Source organism: Chlamydotis macqueenii, chromosome 3 (assembly GCF_036417535.1).
Source record: "Chlamydotis macqueenii isolate bChlMac1 chromosome 3, bChlMac1.mat, whole genome shotgun sequence".
NCBI classification, from domain to species: Eukaryota; Metazoa; Chordata; class Aves; order Otidiformes; family Otididae; genus Chlamydotis; species Chlamydotis macqueenii.
Genome location: NC_141558.1, coordinates 13597582 through 13619272, shown reverse-complemented (window position 1 = coordinate 13619272; position 21691 = coordinate 13597582). Strand labels below are relative to the sequence as shown.

The following is a 21691-nucleotide window of genomic DNA, read 5'->3' as shown; positions in this document are numbered from 1 at the left end:
CTAGAGCACAGACTTGTTTTGGGTAAGAAAACTGTCAGCTCATGCTGTATTCTGAACCGATCCCAACTGTCAATCAAATAAACTGACAAAATTGAACTGTCTCAAGTGCCAGTTCAGCATCTTATTAAGTACTATTAATAATACCAAGGTGAATTTCTTACCCTGAAGAAAAAAAAAAAAACCAAAAACCCAACACCCCTCCCCCCCCCAGACAAACACAATAACATTTGCTAGTGTATCTCGGTCAGTCCCAGAGCCTCAAATGTTATCCTGCCATACAGAAAACACTAAAAGGCTGGCACTGGGATACACATATCCTTGCTATGTGCCTCTTTCACTTTTTTTTTTAGATGTATATACCAAAACTGTTCCTTATAGATAAAAGTTTTGAAAACAGAGTAAATCGGGAGTAGTCCTGGCTGCAAGCAAGACATTAATCATGGATTTGTAATGCCAGCAAAACAGAAAATGGACAGCAGATCAATAACAGTCATTAGAGCTTTATCTACAGCTCAGCTCTAAAGTGACACTAAACACAAACTTTTCATGATCCTGAGTAACAATTGTCAGAAAATCTAGCACTGAACTGACTGACCTGAGAACAAAACATGCAGACAAACCAAAAAAGCTCTATTGTGAAGTATAAAAATATCTTCTACAGAATAATCCAAGCTTTTCTTGCTGGAGGTGTCCCTGCATCTACTGATTTACAGTTACATTACCTTTTTTAAGTTTTTCCTTTTCTCTGCAATTCCAATATACTTTGCTTCACTAGTCTGGGGCCCCTGGGACTGCTGGCATAAGAAAACAGAATCATGGCAATATACCTGAATGATATAAATTTGAATTTTATATGTATGTCAGATACATGGATTAGATAACCTTCCTTAAAACTCTGAAGGTCAGCTAGGACCAGCAAGTACAAAAACCAAGATAATATGAAGAATTAAAGAATTGTTAAAAATCTTGTTAAGAATTCTACATAAGGTGGGAAGTAAGGCTAACATCTGAACAATTTTCACAGGCAGTAAAAGCTGATAAAACAAACCAGATCCCAAGTCAAAGATAATGCTAATAAAAGTCAGTTTGGTTCCACAAATGTCATCACTCACTTCTAAATCCTGAAGCCTAGGAAAGAACTCAGTTAACACAAATTTGTAATGAAATAGCTACTTCAAGCTCTTAACGCACAGTTTTTCCTTTTTTTTATGATTTAAGCTGACATTTAGGAGAAAGGATTTTAGAAACTACTGTCTCAATAATAGTCAGTTTGCTATTATATTGCATAACGAAGGGGCTGGTTATCCCCAACAGCAGAAAGCTCAGCTAAGAGTGTCCTTTACTCAACCACAGAGCAACCGCACCTGAACTGGATCCATCTGTTGCCAGATGTTGACTGAGTATCACCAGTGTCTGTTTGAACTGCAATCACTGCACTAGAAATTTCTTCTTCTGGGGTTTGTTTCTTTTGAAGAGAGAAGACTATGGGGTTATCAAGACAATGGAGTCAGGTTCTTCAGAGCATGCACAGTGGGAGGATGAGAGACAACTGGCAGAAGCTGCAATGAGACAGGTTCAAACAAGAGGATATACATAAAAAGCTTTTCAATACGAGGACAGCCAAGCAGTAGGACATCCATCCTTGGAGGTTTTCAAGACTCAACTGAATATAGCCCTGAGCAACCTGCTCTAACATTAAAGGAACTCTGCCTTGAGGAGGAGGTTGGATTACATTACCTCTACAGATTGCTTCAAGCTTGTATTATCCTATGATTCTATTGTGTGTACTTTTTCTGCGCATTATTTAATCAAAATTAGATCTGAACACGAGAGTGAGCAAAAGACTTACAGATTAATTTTAACAACAAATTCCTATAAACACATGGAAATATCAAAACCTTCTGGCAATGCAGTGCAATAAACAGACAGTCCCCTTGTCAAAAAAAAAAACCTCAGAAAACCATCAGAAATACTTTGCCTTATTAAGACAGAAAGGCATTTGGAAATAAACACATCTATTTAATTTTTCAGAACTCAGGAAAAATATAAGTAAAATACTTTGAAAATGCATTCACCAAAGGTATCAACAAATGTTTAGAATTTGAGATGGGGCTTCTCAAGTTGCAGAGAAAAATACCTCAAAGACTAGAACTGTCTGTAAGCACAGAAAAGTTCAGCTTCTCCTCATGAATAAACATCACTGAGGAGAGACAGGACTTTCAGAAAAAGGGTCTGAAGAAAGAAAATACTTTTCTTATCTAAAAGGAGGAAAAAAGAGACTACAATAAATGCAAAATATTTTACTTGCAAACAAAAGCTGTGGTAACAACATTGCACAATACTGAATTTTAAGGTTTTGAAATTCTCAGAAATTACTCCTCATTGTGATTTTTCCTCTCCATACATCTATATAATTATGTTTTTACATTAGTTTTACATTATGACAAGAGTAAATTACTTACAGAAATTAAGACAAATTGTATATACTCTGCCAGCTTACTAATGTTTCATTTATATGTCACAGAGTGTAATCATTTAACACTTTTCTCTGATCTGAAAAGGATCATTAGATTCAATGCTTTGCTAGTCACATAACAGAATGACACGGTCCGCACCAAAGTTGTTTTTTTTTAACAATTGGAAGTATATGGGAATTCACCGTAAGTGTGCTGTTTGTATTTTCTACAAAAGGTAGGTAATAACTGACTTTGTTACGTCACTAGAACAACAATTTCTCCCTTTTGTGTAAGATCTCCCGCAAAAAGGCAGACTACTGCATAAATCCAACATTTTCAGATCCAATGCTGAATAGCCTGGAGGGCGGTAGTAAAAGTCCTGAGTGCAGGATGAGTCCCCCGATTTGACATCAAGAGGGACCCAGCCTCTGCGTGGAACCCTGCTTCTTTAAGTTGTTTTGCTATTTCCTCTACATCCCAGCCGCCTTCTCCGTGGTTAGCCAGTAAGTGGTCAATAAGGCGAGGATAGAAGGCAGTAGATACGCACTTCACCACTAACTTGGCATTGAGGAGCAAGGAAAGTATTTCAGCGTCACAACTGGAATCATCAACCTACGAAGAAAGAAAAATCCAGAGTAATTAAAAATTAATTACCAGATATATCCATGAACTAGAACATGTCATGACTGTTCTAACTGCACAGCGTGACCTTGAAGGTGAGATGAGCATTCTATATGGATTAACAACAGGGATACACACTTTGCATATGTCAGATTATGTAAAAGTATGTCTTAACAGTCTGCATCACATTAATACAAATATTTGACCTGCACAGAGTTAAGAAATAAGGATGTTTAACAACCTGGCTAGGATTACATGAACAGCTTTATAGACTTTTCACAGGTTCTCAGCCCCAATACAGAACAGACCACACCATTTACCTCTATATCAAGAGTGACATCCTCACGAAGGTCAGAGCAGAATATATTAATTTTTGGTCACTTTATATTAATATAATATGTTACATCCCATGTATGAATACGATAGGCAACATTCACCGACTCAGCCAGATTTTCCAGAGTTTCAGCTCTCACAGCAAGGATCAGATTTTCAGGTTTTTCAGAAGAATACAACTTACATTTAAAAAGATTTAGAGCACAGAACTGCTACCTCTGAGAGACAAAGCTGGATACCTCAGAAAAAATGTGGTTACTTGATATGAGAGAGTAGATATTATCTTGAAAATCTTGTCTATAGCTTTAAAAATAACACTACTGAAGACCTTAAATTTTATTTCAGTTAATTTTGACATGTCTTTCCTGGGTTCCTTGAGGTGCAGTGTTGTTTTAATCAGCTTAGATGTCTTACCACTTCAAGAAGAGCAATAAAACAAATACATATAACCAAAAAAAAGGGCCAAAGGAGGGGTAGAGAATAGTCAGTCTTCAATGACTGTGTCCTATCAAGCTACAAATAAACTAATCAAATTGTGTTCTCGGTTTGAAAAAAAAAGAAAAGAAAAAAATATCTATCTGGTTAGCCTCTGTTTCATTTTCTGCAAAAATAATGTACTGTCTTACACGGTTGGTACCAGCAAGTAATAAAGAACCTGTGATCCAGTGACTTGGTACCCTTGAAGACCAATTCAACTAGTAGACAGGACCACAGGATATGATTACTCTATACTCAAGAGATTTGGCACTGACACATGACAGTTGAAATTAAGCAATTTTAAATCTAATCAGCATCACAAAATATTTAACTCTGATTCTTTTCAGGACAGCATTTAAAGTTTCCTAGTTTCTCTGTTTTAGTTCAAGCTAAAACAGTGCAGAGCTCAGCTTCCTCATGTTCGTGTGCAATGGGCTGCATCCACCCCCTTCCCCACTGTTGCCACCATGAGCACACTGCAAGAGGCACTTCTTGCTTATAACCCAATTCTCTGTCCCATGAAGTTTCCACAACTACGGACATCTTCGTTACCATCTTAGTAACATGCAGCAGTGTCAATTTGCAGTTTGGGGTTCACTTATTGTTTTTTTTTCCAGAAACATTAAACAGAAGTATGATCTATTAGTCCAGAAAACCAAATGTACTCACTCAGACACATACACTGTGAGAGATCATGCACACCATTTAACATGGACCATCTACTGTGGGAGACTGCTCTCTCCAATTTCCCTATACAGGTAGTCAAACCAGAAACAGGATCCTCAAAGCATAAATCAGAACAAGTACATAATTTTCTCTTGAATGCATGGAATTGCAACACTCCCAAGGTCTGGCATCTTACTTGAAGGAATCAATATTACATTTGCACGTAGAGGAACATAGAGTTCATGAGGAACTACCAGCTATCTCCTTGCATTGAAGCAGATGAGAAATATGCCACTAGCTTCAAAAGAAAGAACTTCCCTTGAAGTAATGACAAAAGAAGAAAGGTCTTTATTGTTTCTAAATAATTTTAAGTTAATGAATATAAGTTTCTCTCCTGTGAAAGAGTTGAAAAGTCAGCATGATGATGGAAAGCATGTACGCAATAAGCAACAGAAACAGAATAATTTGTTGCTCTGTTTTGGAAGATGCACTCTAAGCAATCTAAAATATAATTAAAAAAGAAAAAAAACTGAACATGAAATATTGTATAATGAAAAGTTGCTGTACTTTATCAAGCATGAATCCTTAGATAAAAGACTCCAGGTGAAGCTACTCTTGAAATAACTCATTTTATTGTCTTCAATTTACCATTAATAACACATAATAATTACTTTCCATTTACTCTTTCCAGTTCCTTTGGAACTTCAGAAGCTTTCCAGAAAACCAGAATGGCTTTATCATGTTAATTAACCAGGATAGAGAGCTTGCTGTTTCATCCTGATGCTACTTCTTCCATTACTTCATTTAGATACGTGTATTTATCTTTCCATTAAAATCTTAAAAAATAAACTTGATTTCCTTCAGGTCTTCATAATTTTCATACTTAGTTACACAAACCTCTTACTGATTACAAAGCTAATGCAATAGTTCATAGCAGTTCCACATCCAGTTTACAAAACAGTTCTAAGAACTGTAGGGATGTCCAGTCTTTAGGCTGTCCACACTTTTAAGTCTTCAGTTATTCAATAATTCCTCTAAATTGTCATATGTTAATTACTGACATGATTTCCTGCTGAAGACAGGCTGATGATTAAATAAAATTCATTGTGTTGGCATCTTGTAGTATACCAGGCAGCATAGTAAACCATTATCCAAACAGCTCTCAACTTTTCTGAAACAGCAGGTGGGAGGGATATCCTGCCCCACCTCTAAGCTCCTTGTGCTCTATTCTTGACCTTGGATGCATGATACAACTTTGCACAGGGCTCATTAAAAAAGAATTATGAAGTATCAAATGAATCTATTAGAAGTAGATTCACAGTAAATAAAGGAAACAGCTGGGATTTCTTACACTGTTGAACTCTTTGGCAAATGATACTGCAGTAAAAGCTCATCCAAGTTTAAGGAGAAACAGGATAAAAGTGAGGAAGAAAATCACTTGTTACACAAATACACACAGCTGAAAATACCCAGAAGTTGGGAGAGTAGTATCTCAGAAAAAAAAAAAGCCTACACATTTGCCCTATCCTTACTCTTTGCTAGACTTGTAATTTTTCCCTCTCTTGGAGCCAGGATACTATTCCAGATGGATTTTTGACCTTCAAAATTTTACCTTTAAAATAAAAATATTAATTCAAAACAACCTCAAGGGTTATTTTTGTTTGTCAATGATTTCAGTCATTTTTGAAATGTTGCTTAAATTAGCACAGATTGGCTGCAAGTATATGCTAGCAGTCCTTCGTGACCTGCTCCGGTGTGGGTCCTTTTTCCCACGGGGTGCAGTCCCTCCAGAACAGCTGCCCCAGCGCAAGCCCTCCACAGGCCACATCCTCCTTCAGGCATCCACCTGCCCCGGGGTGGGGTCTTCCACAGGCTGCAGGTGGATCTCTGCTCCTCCGTGGGCCTCCATGGGCTGCAGGGGGACAACCTGCTCCACCATGGGCTGCACCATGGGTTGTAGGGGAATCTTGGCCAGAAGCAGCATTACTCCTCCCTGTCCTTCTTTACTGATCTTGGCATCTGCAGCTGTTCCTCTTAAGAAATTCTTCACAATTGGCAGGCAGACGCCTCTCAGGTTCTCCTCACATCTCATCTCCTCTCCACTTCTTGCAGCTGGGCTGGGCCGAGTCGGGCCCAGTCGGCCGCCCGGCGGGAGACCAGAGAGTGAGGGCCACAAGGCCCACAAGGCTCGCACCCCCCCCCTCTGCCCACGCTGCTGCTTCTTCAGTTTTTAAAATTTTTATTTTCCTCTTAAATACACAGAAGATATTATCACCGATAAGCTTGGTCTTGGCCAGCAGTGGGTCCACCCTAGAGCCAGCCGAGTCCACCAAAGGGGAAATTTCCAGCAGCTTCTTGCAGAAGCTGCCACTGTAGCCCCATCTCGCTACACAAAACCAAGACAAGTAATCTTACCATCTCAGTGTTAAAAAGATACTGCTTCTGGGCAGACAGCAGAGTTAGGATCTTATTAATGATTCACTTCTTATCTGCCTGCATATGCAGAGCCTTTACTATCCCAGGATCCTAAGCAAGTCTTAAAACACTGGTTCCAGCAAAGTTTATAGCTGATGCCAGAAACACTGTTCCAGTGATACAGGATGCAGCTGACTGCAGTTGAAGCAGTCTCAGGGGTGCAGGTATCTTCTGCACAAATGAATATTGTGTGACCATGTGAATACACTATAAAGCACAACAATGACAAATTCAGAGTATATACGGTGGAGAAAAATCATTATGCCTATCTAGGCTTCCATGCTGAGGGTGCTAAATTTTTCATTAGTGTAAAAACTGTTACTTCTGGAAGGCTTAAATGGGAGAATATTTTCTCATATGCATCTCTCCTTCAGTGGGATTTGACAGTGCTGATTCAGTGTGATGCCCACACACAATGTGCACGTGTACAAGTAAAAGCACTAAGGGGGATAATTATGCTAAGGAGAGAAAATCCTGACATTTTTTCCTAGATTTACATACTTATTTAGGTATTGGCTGAAATCTACATTCAAGATGCAGGCATTCAAGTGGTATCTCTGATTACTAGCTGTCTCCTTTAAACGGCGACGATCAATACCTTTCACTGCTAGAGACACACATATTCATCTAGAAAGTGAGACAGAAGAGAAACTGAATTGCAACAGATGCACTCATAATTTCCACTTAAGCAGTGATACAGCACTGCTTCAAACAGGGCTTGTGCATTTTATCAAATGTCTCTTTCATGTAGGATTTATAAATGGATCTGCATCTACAGATGGAAAGCAAGGTTTCCATCAAAAGAAGTGAGGACCCACCTGCACTCCACGGGTCCTAAACTCTTTCTCCACATCTTCAGCAGGATGAGGAAAAGCTTCATCCCAGACTATTAAGTGCTGCTCTTAGAGAGGATATGGGATTCAAACTGCCTCTCTAACGTCCTTGGCAAACGATCCGAACACAAACCAGTTGTAGCACCTGTATTCACCCCTATGCTGACTGCTGTATTTCTGAATCAGAATGGCAGTTTGTGTCTTATGCTGAACTCGGTGCTGTCAGTGCATAATTAGTAAGGGTTAAGCATGCCTGCCTGAGGCTTTGCCATTGGCATACTAGTGTTCCCAACTGCAAATGGGCTCAGGCTTGAGTGCACTCGGCTCTATCGTGGCAGCGGGTCTCCTGGGGAGCCTGCAAGTTTTAAGAAAGCTTCTGTGTGAAATCAGTGGGTGAAGATCAGCTTTGTCACAGGTGGCAGCTCTTCTGATGTACTCAGAAGAGGAACTTGAGGCATCTAGAAAACTTTACTGACAAATCACTGGGGTCTCCACAAATTCATGCAACCACGAATGCAAGAAGTTTGTGGATCTGCTCTCCAAGACCAAGGACACATCTTATATCAGCATTCAGTGTCTCTTCTGATTGCTAATACAGCCTACATGAATATTGTACCTGTATTTGCTACGATGCAGTGTATCTGAAAAAATAACTTCTCCTGTAGTGAGAATTTCAGATAAGCAAGAGCAGCTCAGGTGGTATCTTTTGCCTAACTAAAGGGCAAGTCAGGATCTGGCAATTCCCTGTCAGAACTGTTTATGCAGGTGTCTAGAGGTTCTAGTATTAGCAATAGGCAGTATTTAATCGATAACTTATGCATTACGAAATCCATACATTATGAAGTATGCATACTAATGGAAAGATAAGAGCTGTTGTTGATGTAACAGCAGAAAAGAACTGAACATGCTATTTCCCAGAGTATTAGCTGTCCACTACAACTGGAGGTAAAAATGCTTTTCATTTTATTCCTGAATGGAGTCTATAGCTATAGGTCAAATAAATAAGCAGAGAACAAAAAGAGTATAACTACCAACAGGTAATAGAAAATTTACTTACTCTGTCAGAAGTACAAAAATCGTCTTAATCTTTGAAAAACAACCAAGGAACAGACAACACTGAAACACTTCTCAAAACCAGCCTGACTCTTAAGGGCAAACTCTGAGCCATACTGGCAGTAATAAGCTTATTTACGTAAAATTATTTTTAAAACTATTCACACAACACAGAGGAAGAATAGTTATTTCTGTTATCCAAAAAAGACAAGTGGCAGTTTATAAGAAGATACACAATAAAAAAAAGAGGTCTGCAATTTCAAAGAAAAGCTTACACGAAATCTTGGTTGTTTTATTACAGGAGAAAGCTACACAATTCCTAGTATCAGCACTTCACCATCATCCTTAACTGTAAACATCCATAAAGCTGTCAGCAACATACAACAAATGGCTAACAAATACATCGTATCAGCAAGCAAGTGCTGTATTTTTCTCACAATCATGTTTGTGCGCTGTGTTAGCACTATGTCAGAGAATCAATAGCTATGATCTCCCTTTGCCAGATGTTATTTGTCCTTTTCCTGTTTAATGTAAGCAGAAATGGGCTTCCTACAAAAATTAAGAATTCTATGAAAAACATTAACAGTCCAAGTACTGTTTTTAAAAACTACAATGCATACAAAGTTATGCCAAATAAACAACATTGAAATAGCTAAGCAATATATGGACTTTTAGTACAACACCAACTAATGTAATCATAAGAGATGCATACAAAACAAGGAGTAAGAGCTACTTTTTTAAATAATATAAGAACAGCTTTTGAATTTAGCATGGCCCTCTTCTGTACTAGTTGCTTTTCTAACACTGGCAGTGGAGTGTCACATTCGAGGTACTGACTAAGCTCTACGCCTGATGTAATGAATCATACAATCATAGAATAGTTTGGGGAAGGGACCTTTAAAGGTCATCTAGTCCATGAAGTCAATAGTTACATTTTCATTGACTTAAGATGAAACATTAGACCAAAACTGAATGCTTTGAAAATTCTATGCAGCACTCTTACAGAACTATGTGCTTAAATTAATACTGAAATTAGAAGAAAAAATTAGAAACAACTTAACCAGCTGCCTGCTGCAGAAGAAGGCCAAAAAGAATATTTAGGCTTGCACAGGTGTACTAAATGCTTTATACTAGTAGGAAGATAATATGGCTCCTGACCCTAAAACTTCAATATAATGTAATCAACTTAAAGTGTAGAAAATTGAAAGCTGTAGCACACTAGAAAGAAAAGGCCAGTTAAGAGAACAATACAATTAGCAGCCATTCAGAAAGTGCTACTGCACAGCACTGTGCTTTAAAAATAGTTAAATAAAATGTACTCGGACACAAATTCCTGCTGGCAAGCTTCACAGCTAGTCACTTACACAGCAGCTTTCATCTCTTAACAAAAAAAGTCAATTTTAAGAGGTTAACAAGATCATATAGGTGAGAAAGTGCACGCATATATCAGATACTCAATTGCTTTTCTATGAGATCATCTTGTTCAAAAACAGTTACAGAAAATCCTTGCTTTGCAGACACACAATCTAAAATTGCAGGTGGTAAAATAAAAATAACAATATACTAAAGATAATCTACTGTTGTTTTGGTGGTTAATATTTACACAATTACTTTTTGTGCAAAATTCAGAAAATTTATGGTTTATTTATATAAGGAAAAGGAAATAGAAGCACCTTCATAAAAACCTGTGGTTCCTTCCTTAGCATGCCAAACTCAACTAGGAAATACTCCAAATGCATACTGAATGCTACCTATGGAAATGGAATTTTGATAGGAGCAGATGTGTATTACATATCACATGCCCTGCCACCTTCCATGCGACCATTTAAAATGTTCATAGAGAACATGTTAAAAAAGCTGGTGCTTCATCCATTTTGGTAATTAAGTCCTTCTGAAGGAAAATCAACAACATCTGAGATAGACTCTATGTTTCCAGACCTATTGCTTCTCTGACTGGTCTTCACTGCTGTATTCTAGGGGAGTCCTAAAGGAGGAGGAGATAAATCCTTTCTCAAGTGGATGTAAAAAGATAAAAGCTTCTGGAATACAGTGTGCAGCATAAGAAGGAAAGACACAGCACATGAGGAGGAATAAGTGAGGAGGAGAGACTTCAGGGAGAATCCTGGGAAGAGTGGGATGCAGAACATTTTTCCAAGGGAACAGAGGATGGTGTGAAAGTAGGGCATATGACTGCACCATTTGTTGCAACCAAGGAATCCGAAAAATTTGTTGCAACTAATACAGCTAGAGCAGAGGACCTGCCCTAGAAGGCTCCTGCACAAATGAGGGAATGTTTGCCTACTTTGTGCGTCTCAGAAAAAAAAAGTTGTAATTTCAATCTGAATTCCTACAAATCACATTTTTAAAGCTTCTGTGTTTTGGGGATGCTTATTTTAAAAAGATATACACACAGTTCCATTTCTGTTTTCATATGAGCAGTTCCATTTTGAAATAGTATACAGGAAATTCACCACCAATTATAATTTTATACTGCAATACACAACGAAGAGCTCCCTAAAATAAGGTGCAGAATTTGGAAATATTTTTCCTACCTAAATATTGTAATTCTGGAAACATTCAATGCAGTTAATTCAGCCAGACAGAAAAGCTATTCCCTTTCATATAAAGGTCTGAGACCATACTTCCCTTCTCTTTTGTGGTAGAGTGCTAGAGTGTAGACCATAGCAAACAAAATCAAAGAAAGTCAGGTTCCACATGCACAAGTTCAGTTAAGAGCTTCAAAAAGTTTTAAACCCAGCTCAGCTGTCCAAAGAAAAAAAAAGACAGTATTTAGGATTTTTTCTTCCGAAACTTTGCTGCATTATCAAACAAAACCTGCTTAGAATTACATGAAAGTCCTCAAACATAGCATCTTGCATTTTAACCTTTTTACAACAAAACCAGTGATTTAACAGCTCTCCACATGTATATTAATAGACTGTCAAGTTTGTCAGAAACAAGCTAACTTACGTGATGTACTATTATCATTTTATAAAAAACCCAGAGTACTAGAATATGAACACAGAGATAATCTACTTTATAGAACAGAGTAGTTTCTGTTCCACCACACTGACTTAAAAGAGCATACCAGATAATGTAAAGAAAGTGCTATGAGTTTTAATCATCTCAAGTATATATAAAAGATCTTACTAGCCCTGCGTTACTGCTCATTGTGGACAAAATAGCTGTGGAAAATCTTAATAATGATAAGGGTCTCAATAGTCTCTGCTTACTATATGAAGACAAAAGACCTAATTTATTCCCTCAGACTCTGAAAGGTGGTTAATTCAACTGCTCATACCTTAGCAACAGCTGTTATCTGCTCCAGTGCCACAGTGTGAAGATCTTGATCTTTGCTTTCTATCAGCAGTTTCAGGGACGGCAGCAGCAGGGACTGGTTAAGCAGCAGCAAACATAATTCTTTTATACACTGAAAAAAAAAGTAAACTCATTTGGTGAGACCTCTGGAGATACTAACATCATCATTCACATTAAAATTTATGAAAATTCTACGTCAAATGCAAAATGAAAACTAAACTTTTAAAATAAATGACCTCCCTATTGGAAATAGCTCTTTGGAAATTTGCAAGGACAAATGTAAAAAAAAAATGTGGAATACAGGGTTATAAGTGCAACATTTGTTACATTAAGACAAGGCAGGTACTGAATCACTATTACAACCCAGAGTTTTACTGAAAGAACAACAGAGCAATCACAGTTCTCTGTGGGACTAATATACCTGTGCTTCCTGAAATACTGCAAAGCTCAGGAAGAAATCTAACAGACACCTGTGACATTTCTGCAACTCAATTATGTAATCATAAGAGAGAAACAAAATAAAAAGGAAATAGCAGTACCTACCAAAGTTCAACATCATAAAGCTCTGTTGAAAAATCATTTCAAATGTAATACAAATTTTTAGACACAATTAAAGCTTAGTAAAGTAACTTTTCCTCATTCATCTAATTCCTTGTATTTTATAATACAGCACAAATTTAGCATAATAAATCTTTTGCAAGAAAAAAAACTGAGAAGAGGAAGGAGAAGGAAGGAGAAGGAAGGAGAAGGAAGGAGAAGGAAGGAGAAGGAAGGAGAAGGAAGGAGAAGGAAGGAGAAGGAAGGAGAAGGAAGGAGAAGGAAGGAGAAGGAAGGAGAAGGAAGGAGAAGGAAGGAGAAGGAAGGAGAAGGAGAAGAAAACACCCCAACAAACCTACTGTGCATTTCCAAATATTTACCTTGGCCTTTAGTTAAAGCAAACAAAACCTCCTACATGTAACTTGTGGCTTTTTTTTTTTGTTCCTCAATATTGCAGTGATTTATTCATTTACCATTAAAAAGAATTCTGAATAACAAATTATGTTATAAATCTAATTATATTGTCTCTTTCCCTTTTTGTCATTTTCCAAGAATTTTGGTCATTTGCCACAACCACTTCCCAATGAGGCCCAATCCAAGATGTCCTGTGTGCCAGGACAACTTACACTAAGTGCTCTGGGCATTGTATGACAGTCACCTTGAAAATGGTATCCAACTCTTAGAGGTGCTCTCTGTTTGACTCCAACATTGAGAGAGCAATTGTCAAAGGAGCGCATCAGCTAAATATGAAGTTGGGAGAAGGCAAGTCATATATTATTTTTACATCTTTTGAAGTTTAATGACAAGTGTAACAATTTGATGACCAAAATGCAACTATACTTTCAGCAGCAATATGATTCTAGTAGCTGTGAACTTAAAAGTTGAAGATGAAGAGAAGTTAAACACTTCAACTGTAACATTCTGCAGAGACACCTGGCCTTGCTTGGCGCAGGGAGCTATCTGGCTGCGTGTTGCTCAGTCTTTTCCAAACGCATACCTTCAAGAAACCCCATCTAGAAAGATATATTCTATCACACTGAGCTCTGAGTCACTGAGGCAAGACTTGTCCTCTTACCCAGACTTGTTCTCTAAACTTGTATTGTGTACTGCTACTGATGATGTTTTCAGTGAAGAATATGACATAGGATCATGGAATAAGAAGATTAAATAAATACATTAAGCTTTGTCTGATCAGTCGTATGCTTATTAAACTTCTGATAATTTCATATCCCATTGCATTTCTTTTGAGTGGTATTCCTGCCATACCAGCAAACTTATTGAATGGAAAGTTAGAGATTCACACCATATGTCTCCTTTTCTTGAAAAGGTGTACCCCACTGCAATAAATGCAACTTATGATCAGAAAAATAAATTCTAAAAGGTGTAAGATACACAACCTGAACAAACCAGCAATTTTACCATGCTCGGTAATTTTTTCTGTCTGAAAGCCTCTCAAATCTAATCGGAGGAGCAGTGCCATAAGAAATAGCCCATAACTATACAACCCCAAATCATAGTTTGGGGCTGTGTGAGAAAGAAAAGGAAATTAAGCAAATTGTAAAACATAACTACATACTGTACAATTTTTAAGCAATAGGGTAGGGAGACAAAAGTTGCAGATGTCGAATCAGAGTTTCCTGTCTCAATAAGTTGCTTTAAAATTTTAAAATAATACAGGTATTAACATTGCTATTTTTGAAGCAATAACCTTTAAGTCAGATGATAGGGCAGCATTTTGTTTTCTTCTTAGATGCTTCACAATTATACTTTAGTACTGGTTACACATTCTAATGGGATGTGTTCTAACACAATCTGCTTTGCTCACCACAGAGGCATAAAGGCCTCCAGATAAGAAAACACATGCTTAGCTCTCCAATTAACTTCTCTTTATCTTACACTAGCAGATTTTGAAACCAAAGGTCATTAGATTTCAGGTAGGTACCAGTCAGATGACTTGGGTAACACTGTGCCTGATAACATGGCTAGCAGCGAAGGAGGAGTATACATTCCAAAAATTAATTTTACTTACTGTCAAAATATCATGCCTTATGCTAAAATTTGAAGTGTTATAAATGCAACTCAATTGGTTCCTGTCTGCCACAGATCACGGCACTGCTGCTCTGGACAGCAACTGGGAATCCAATCCTAAGCAGCAAGCCACACCTCACAGCGGTTCTCAGAGCAAGACAAGTGGCTTTCTTTTCTGCAGTAAGCACTCAAACACATTTGAGTGTCCGCCTGCCTGCGGTGAGAGGCTGTGCTTACAGGGGGTATGACATTACCTGTGCAAGGGACAAGAGAAGTCCTAAATCAAAATCTAGATTACCATGATTTAGCTGAAACTTTTGTAAGATAACATTTGTCTTCTCTCTAGTTATGCAGCTATCAATAGTTCACTGTAACACCAGTGAGGCATACAAAATGGATTTCATAGGAGTCTGGTTTGGGTTCAGTATTATTCAGTATTTTTATGGATGGCGTGAAGGGCTGGATAATGAGTACAAACAATATTGTGTCTGCAGAGGCTCAAAGCAGACTAAAGGGCAGCATTTAAACTCAAAATTACCTGAACAAAATGATCAGAGACAACTGTGAATGAAGAAAAACATACAATGTAAACTCATATACAAAAAAAATGGGAATAACCAGCTACAGAAATAGAAAAAAGGAGACCAACTGGCTGCTATATTATTCTAGGAGATAAGCATCTTATGGCCACTAGGACCCTTGGGTGATTACAGATAAGAGACGAGATGCATTCTCCCATGTAGGTGTTTACGTTAACTGACACACGACCCGTAGGCTGATAGAAAAACATGAGATATTCAGAGGAGTCACACTTTAACACTTACCAGGGGGAGAAGGATTTGCCCTTTTCTGAAGAGATTAATTGGGCAACACAGGAGATGTCAGACAGTCCAAACACATGTGCATTCCAAGCAAATAAAACAATGCTTATTTCAACTAAGAGGAAAGGAAACAATCTATTGGCTGAATAACGCAAATTAAAAAAAAAACCAACACACACACATACACAGATGCAAATATTAAAGCTATGCAACTCCCTAAAACACATTTTAAAAGAATTTGAGTGTAAAAAACTAGAAAGAACAGCAGGAGATGGAAAAAAGGAAGAGATAAATCTTTCTGATTACATCAGAAGAAACAGTTTTTCTAACTTCCAGACCATCATGACTTGAAGTTAAATGTTTTTTTTTCCATCACAACCTTTGGACTTCAGAATGGTAAGTGTTACTCATGGTGATAAACTGATCTCTCAGTTTTTAGACTTCCATCATTCTAGGTCTGTCTACTTAATCAGTGTATTTATTGAAATGCAAAGTGATCTAAACAGGTTAATTGTCAGTAATCAGATTTCCATCTTACTCAGCCATGCAATCTCAGCTCTCCAATTTGTGCATTTAAGTACCGTGCACACAAATAAGATACTCAAATTTACCCATGTCCTTCCCCCTGTTCCCAAGTACAGACTTAAAGCAATATAGCCTGTCTTTGTAGGTAACGGTACAATTACGCATTTTAGTGCAAATGCTGTTGCTGTACAGCATTCCAGTCATTAAAAAAAAAAAAAAAAAAGGTATTTTACATTGGTAAAGTTATTTTATGTTTAAGGACCAGAATATCTTCGTAGTATCTGTATATTCACACCTATACAGAGGGCTCTTCCAACATCCTGCACCATTATAAAAAGCAGGCACCTCCAACCAAAGCTGCCAACCGATACCAAAACTGTGTATAAATAAGGACCTGTTATGGAATTCAATAAAAAGTTTATTCAGTTAAGAGAACTGAACAAACCATGACCCATTCTTGAGCAGAACTCTTGGTGAACTGACTGCTGTACGACAGTGACCCTCGGTGCAATTTGTCTTCCTAGTTCACTGAGGTGAGTTAGAAAATTCTGCTTTGAAAAGTTTGACTATGCCTGCGCATGAGTAAGATCATGAGTTTACGAGCTATGATGTGCCATTCAGCGCCTCATAAAGAAAAGCTATGTATACTGACACGAGTCTCAGGGATAGGGAGATCTGCCTTCCACCAAAATTTTTGGTGGAATGAATGAATTAATAAAGATACATATCGTATCAGCTTACTGACATCTGGAATCATGTTTCACAGCTATTTTGAACTTTATTCAAATCAGTCAGTCTGACCATTTTAAAAACCCACATCCCACCTGGCTGTATTTTAAACAGAATGTGTTGTTTCTATTCTGCTTTCAGTCTTAACATCAGCTGTTTTCTAGAACATACTGTGATTGCGTGAAGATTATTATAAGGGATTAATCAGCCTACTAAAAATACGCACATGACTACTTTAAAGTTGTGTGAGGTTTATCAGGCATTTCTCCAATCTGCCTTCATTAGTATACATTGTTTATGTACAAAACACTTCAATGATTTTATACTTAAGACATGCTTGTATTGAAGTATGCATACTTAAGAAAGACAGAACACCATGATTAATGTGTATTACATATATAATTGTAATATACAATTATTTGTTTATTAGTTTTCTTTCATCACTAGCACATTTTTCAAGGATTCCTCACTAATCTTTAGGCATTTATCAGTGAGGAAATTACTGATTTCTTAATTAACAGCTTTTGCCACACTGACGTCAATAACATTGCACTATTAAAGCCTTTCTATAAATACTTCAAAGAACAATTTACATTGGAAGAGACCTCTAAATGTCAGCCAATCCAACTAGCCTCTACTCAAAGTAAGTCCAACAAGATCAAATTGCCCATGACATGATCCAGTCAAGTTCTGAACAGCTCTAACGACAGAGACTCCATGTCTCTTCTAGGCATCTACCTGTTTCACTACTTTAAAGGTGAAATCATTGTATGTAATGAGAGATTTTGATGATGTTAATTTGTCTCTCTTGCCTCTTGTCCTATCACTGAGCATCTCTGAGAAGAGGCTGGCTCCATATCCTCTACACATTTCCTCATCTGCATATTTAAAGATAGCAATATGATCTCCTTCAGCCATCTCTTCTTAAGACAGAATGAAGGCTCTCAGTTTCTCTGCATTTACTGAGCTCTAGCCCCCTAATCATCTTGTTAGCTCTCCATCGGACTTGATCCCGTATGGCAACATTTTTCTTGTGGAAACAGGACTTATATTCACAATATCCAAAACAGGACTTATATTCACAATACTCAAAGTTAAAACTTACCTCGACAGGGAGCCTGTGCTTTGTCTCATACAAAGAACGGCAAATTTTCAAAATTTCATTTCCCGTGTTCTCCTTTTCCTCAGATGGGCATCTCTGCAGCATAACAGTCCCCAGTTTCACCCAGAGATTATCATCTGTGCATGATCTACCCAGAAAAAAACACAGAGGTATATAGAATATAAATATACACACCTCCACCATTTTCTATAAGTATTTTTTGTTTGGTTGGTTGGTTGGGGTTTTTTTGTGAAGTAAAGTACAACCTCGTGAAAGAGAGAAGAAAAACTTTTGAGACAAGTTACTATTCTGATGCTATCATTCTTTCAATGCAACAAAGAAGCCTGAAGCATTTTGAATTATGATATGCTGCTATAATCCCTGAGGAGTCACCCACGAGATAAAGATTGATCAAATTGGAATAGCATAGGAACAGCTTCTCCTGGCTTTATACCAGCTAATTTCTGAAGCAGAATAGTATCGAGGGAACAGTGACAGGAATCCAGCATTCTTAATTTTGTTTTCTTTGATCACACTCTAACAGCATCTGTCTCTCAAGTATCTGTTTCTTGCTTATGAGTGGAGAAAATATTTCCAAGATCCGTATTTTAATTTTCAGGTCCAACAAGTACAAACTCTTGTGGTTTTGTTTAGTGAGGGGGGGCCTAAGGTGGTAGCTTCTGTAGGAAACTGCTAGAAGTCACTCCGCTTTGTTCAGTGGACTCGGCCGGGCCTAGGGCGGACCCGCTGCTGGCCAAGACCGAGCCAATTGGTAGCAGAATGTTCCGCGATAACGCCTCTGCGATAACGTATTTAAGAAGAGGAAAACAGAAAAAAAAAAAGAGAGAAGAGAAGATGTGAAGAAGCTGAGCGGGGACAGAGGTGGAGAAGGGGAGGTGCAGGCCTCATGGGCCTTGCAGGCCTCACCCTCTGGCCTCTTGCCAGGCGGCCGACTGGCCCGGCCCAGCTGCAAGAAGTGGAGAGGAGATGAGCTGGATGATGTGAAGAGATTCTGAGAGGCGTCTGCCAGCCTGTTGTAAAGAACTTTTCTTGTGAGAGGAACGGCTGCAGACGCCAAGGTCAGTTCAGAAGGAGAGGGAGGAGTAATGCGGCTCCTGGCCAAGATTCCCCTGCAGCCTGTGGTGACGACCATGGTGGAGCAGGTTGTCCCCCTGCAGCCCATGGAGGTCCATGGAGGAGCAGAGATCCACTTGGAGCCTGTCAACGACCCCACATTGGGGGAGGTGGAGGCCTGAAGGCGGCTGTGGGGGGGAGGGCCCGCTGGGGGCAGCCGTTCTGGAGGGACTGCACCCCGTGGAAGAGATGACCCACGCCGGAGCAGTTTCACAAAGGACTGTGGCATAGGGGTGGGACACCACACTGGAGCAGGGGAGGAATGTGAGGAGTTCTTCCCCTGACCATGAAGCAGCGGCGTAAAACAACGTGTGATGAACTGATCGCAACCCCCATTCCCTCTTCCCCCCTATGCCACTCGTGGGGGGAAGGTAGTAGAGATAATGTTAAGCTTGGGAAGAGGGAGAGGTGGGGGGAGGTTATCTTGTTCTCTGTCTCATTATCCAGCTGTTTGTAGTAATAAATGAATAGTTTTCTCAAAGTTGAGTCTGTTTTGCCCGTAATGGTAACTTTAAGGATTTCTCCCTGTCCTTATCTCAAACCTCGAGCCGTTTTTCTTATATCATCTCCCCCTATTCTCTTGGAGGGTGGGGGGAGTGAGAGAGACACTGCGTAATCTGGTCCCGATCAGGGCTGAACTACGACAAAACAAAAATAAACTTCTTTTTATAGCCCGTCCAAACAACGTAGCAGAGTGAAAGTACACGCATCTGTACTTGTCTTTTAGTAGATATGGACGCAGATACACTTGTTTTACATACTTAAAATGTTCTTTTAATTCCTCACAGAACCCCATGCGGTGTCGCTATGACATAGACTTAAACAAACGGCAGACAGTAGATACAAGTAAATTTTAGCACACATGATGGCAAAGGCAATGCTTACTATAAAGTTTTGTTGTGGGAACATTTTCTGGCCTACAGCTGCTATTTGCTAGATCATGGAGATGCTTGGCTACTTTTGTTAGTGTACTTGCTAGGATTGGATGTACTGACAGAAATGGGCAAGAGACCAGAGCTTCTAAATGACAGCATGAAGTGTAACACTGGAACACATCCACACTGCCATTTTCCTAATGTGAATTCAGTTAATGCATTTCAATTCCCATCTACGATGGGCTGAAATAATGCACAGTCACAGCCTAGATCATCACCATATGATGCCACAGTAACGCAACCACTATGTTCTTCTGTGCATAAACTTAGGAAAGCACAAAATGTGGTTTAGAAATCACAATATCAATCTCTTTGGCCATTAATCAGCATCCCAAAGATATGGAAAACTTTTCATTTTAGCTCAAAGGAAAAAAAGGAAATAAAAATTCCAGCAAGACCAGATCTAGCAGGTTGGTCTCACAATTTAGGGTAAATTAAGATACTCATCCAGCACATGTGGGAAGGAATGGTAAAGTGCTGTCAAAGTGCTGCTTTTCAAATATATTATTGAGCAGCAATTGTTGAAAGTAATGTATTAATATAATTGTAAATGGAGTTCATTAAGAGAGTCTGTTGGATTGACATACACCAAGGAATAGGTCTGACAGCTCTGGAGAGGACAACCACCACTATCTACTATTTCATATACAAAAGCTCTCTCCTGCTCACCTTCCACTTTCAAAAGTACATACTGTAAACAAATAAAACCAGCTCCGTATGAAGCTGATGTTATATCCTAACAGGAAAACTAGACAGAGATACTAGGAGCGGGTAACTTTGAATGCAAACTAAATAGAAGTCATTATCTTTATTCCTTCAGACAACTTAATTGAGCCTTTCCATCAGTCACAGTCACTGAGCACAGAGCTGTCACAAATCTGGCTGGGAACAGCAGAGCTCCTCCTCTCCTTCCAACCTGATGCGTCAAATCCAAAGATGCCAGCTTATTCAAAAGTAGAACTTGTTGATGCACTTAATCTATGAACCCCCAGTAAGGTTAGGAGAATAAAAAAAATCCTGCAACTCCATCTTTGCCACTGGTTAAATTGATAGATCCTACTACATAATCCATCTCTTGCTTAGAGGCATGGAGAGTCATAACGAATTTCCATTTTTATAGCTGCTGCCTCCAGAGTACATTAATAAAACGTATAAGAATTTCCCATTAGAAAAAGAACACAAAAATCACAGAAGAACACTACAAAACACAGCAGTTAAAAATAATCAGGAGGATGCAAAGCAATAAGGCTTGCCATATGCAGGTTTGTTTAAGTATCAGATATATACTTTATGCATATAAAGCTTCTCCTTACAATTATTTCAAATATTGGTATGATTTATTAACAAATATCCATTATCTGCCATTTCTAAATAAAAACAAAAGTCAGTTACTAAAATCTGACACTGACAGGTAAAATTCAATTTTCCTCTCTCCTGAATTTCACCTTAGTTCAACTATGGTTAAAAAAAAAGTTATTTTTCAACATGAAAAATGTAATTAGTTCAAAAACTCAGCATGAGTGTATGATTTTTTTGCCCACAACCAAAAGAGGGAAATTCTGGATTAAGTTAAAAAAAGAAAGGTGAACTAAGGTATTGAGTGACTAAAAGCTGGTCTTCTTGAGTTCCAAAAACATTTTATCAATAT

At 38.4% G+C, this 21691-nt stretch overlaps 1 protein-coding gene across 3 annotated transcripts in view; it reads right to left on the bottom strand.

The window, feature by feature from the left end:
* Positions 1-2285: 2285 nt before the first annotated feature.
* NBAS (NBAS subunit of NRZ tethering complex) overlaps positions 2286-21691 on the bottom strand; it is a 190357-nt gene continuing 170951 nt past the window's right edge. For all 3 annotated transcript variants that reach the window (XM_086744896.1, XM_086744898.1, XM_086744897.1), the window contains 3 exons: positions 17978-18122; positions 12216-12344; positions 2286-3068 (listed from right to left, as the gene is read on the bottom strand). In XM_086744896.1, the coding sequence (XP_086601022.1) occupies positions 2793-3068; positions 12216-12344; positions 17978-18122 (550 nt within the window). In that variant the 3' untranslated portion in view covers positions 2286-2792. The remainder of the gene's footprint in view (positions 3069-12215; positions 12345-17977; positions 18123-21691) is intronic.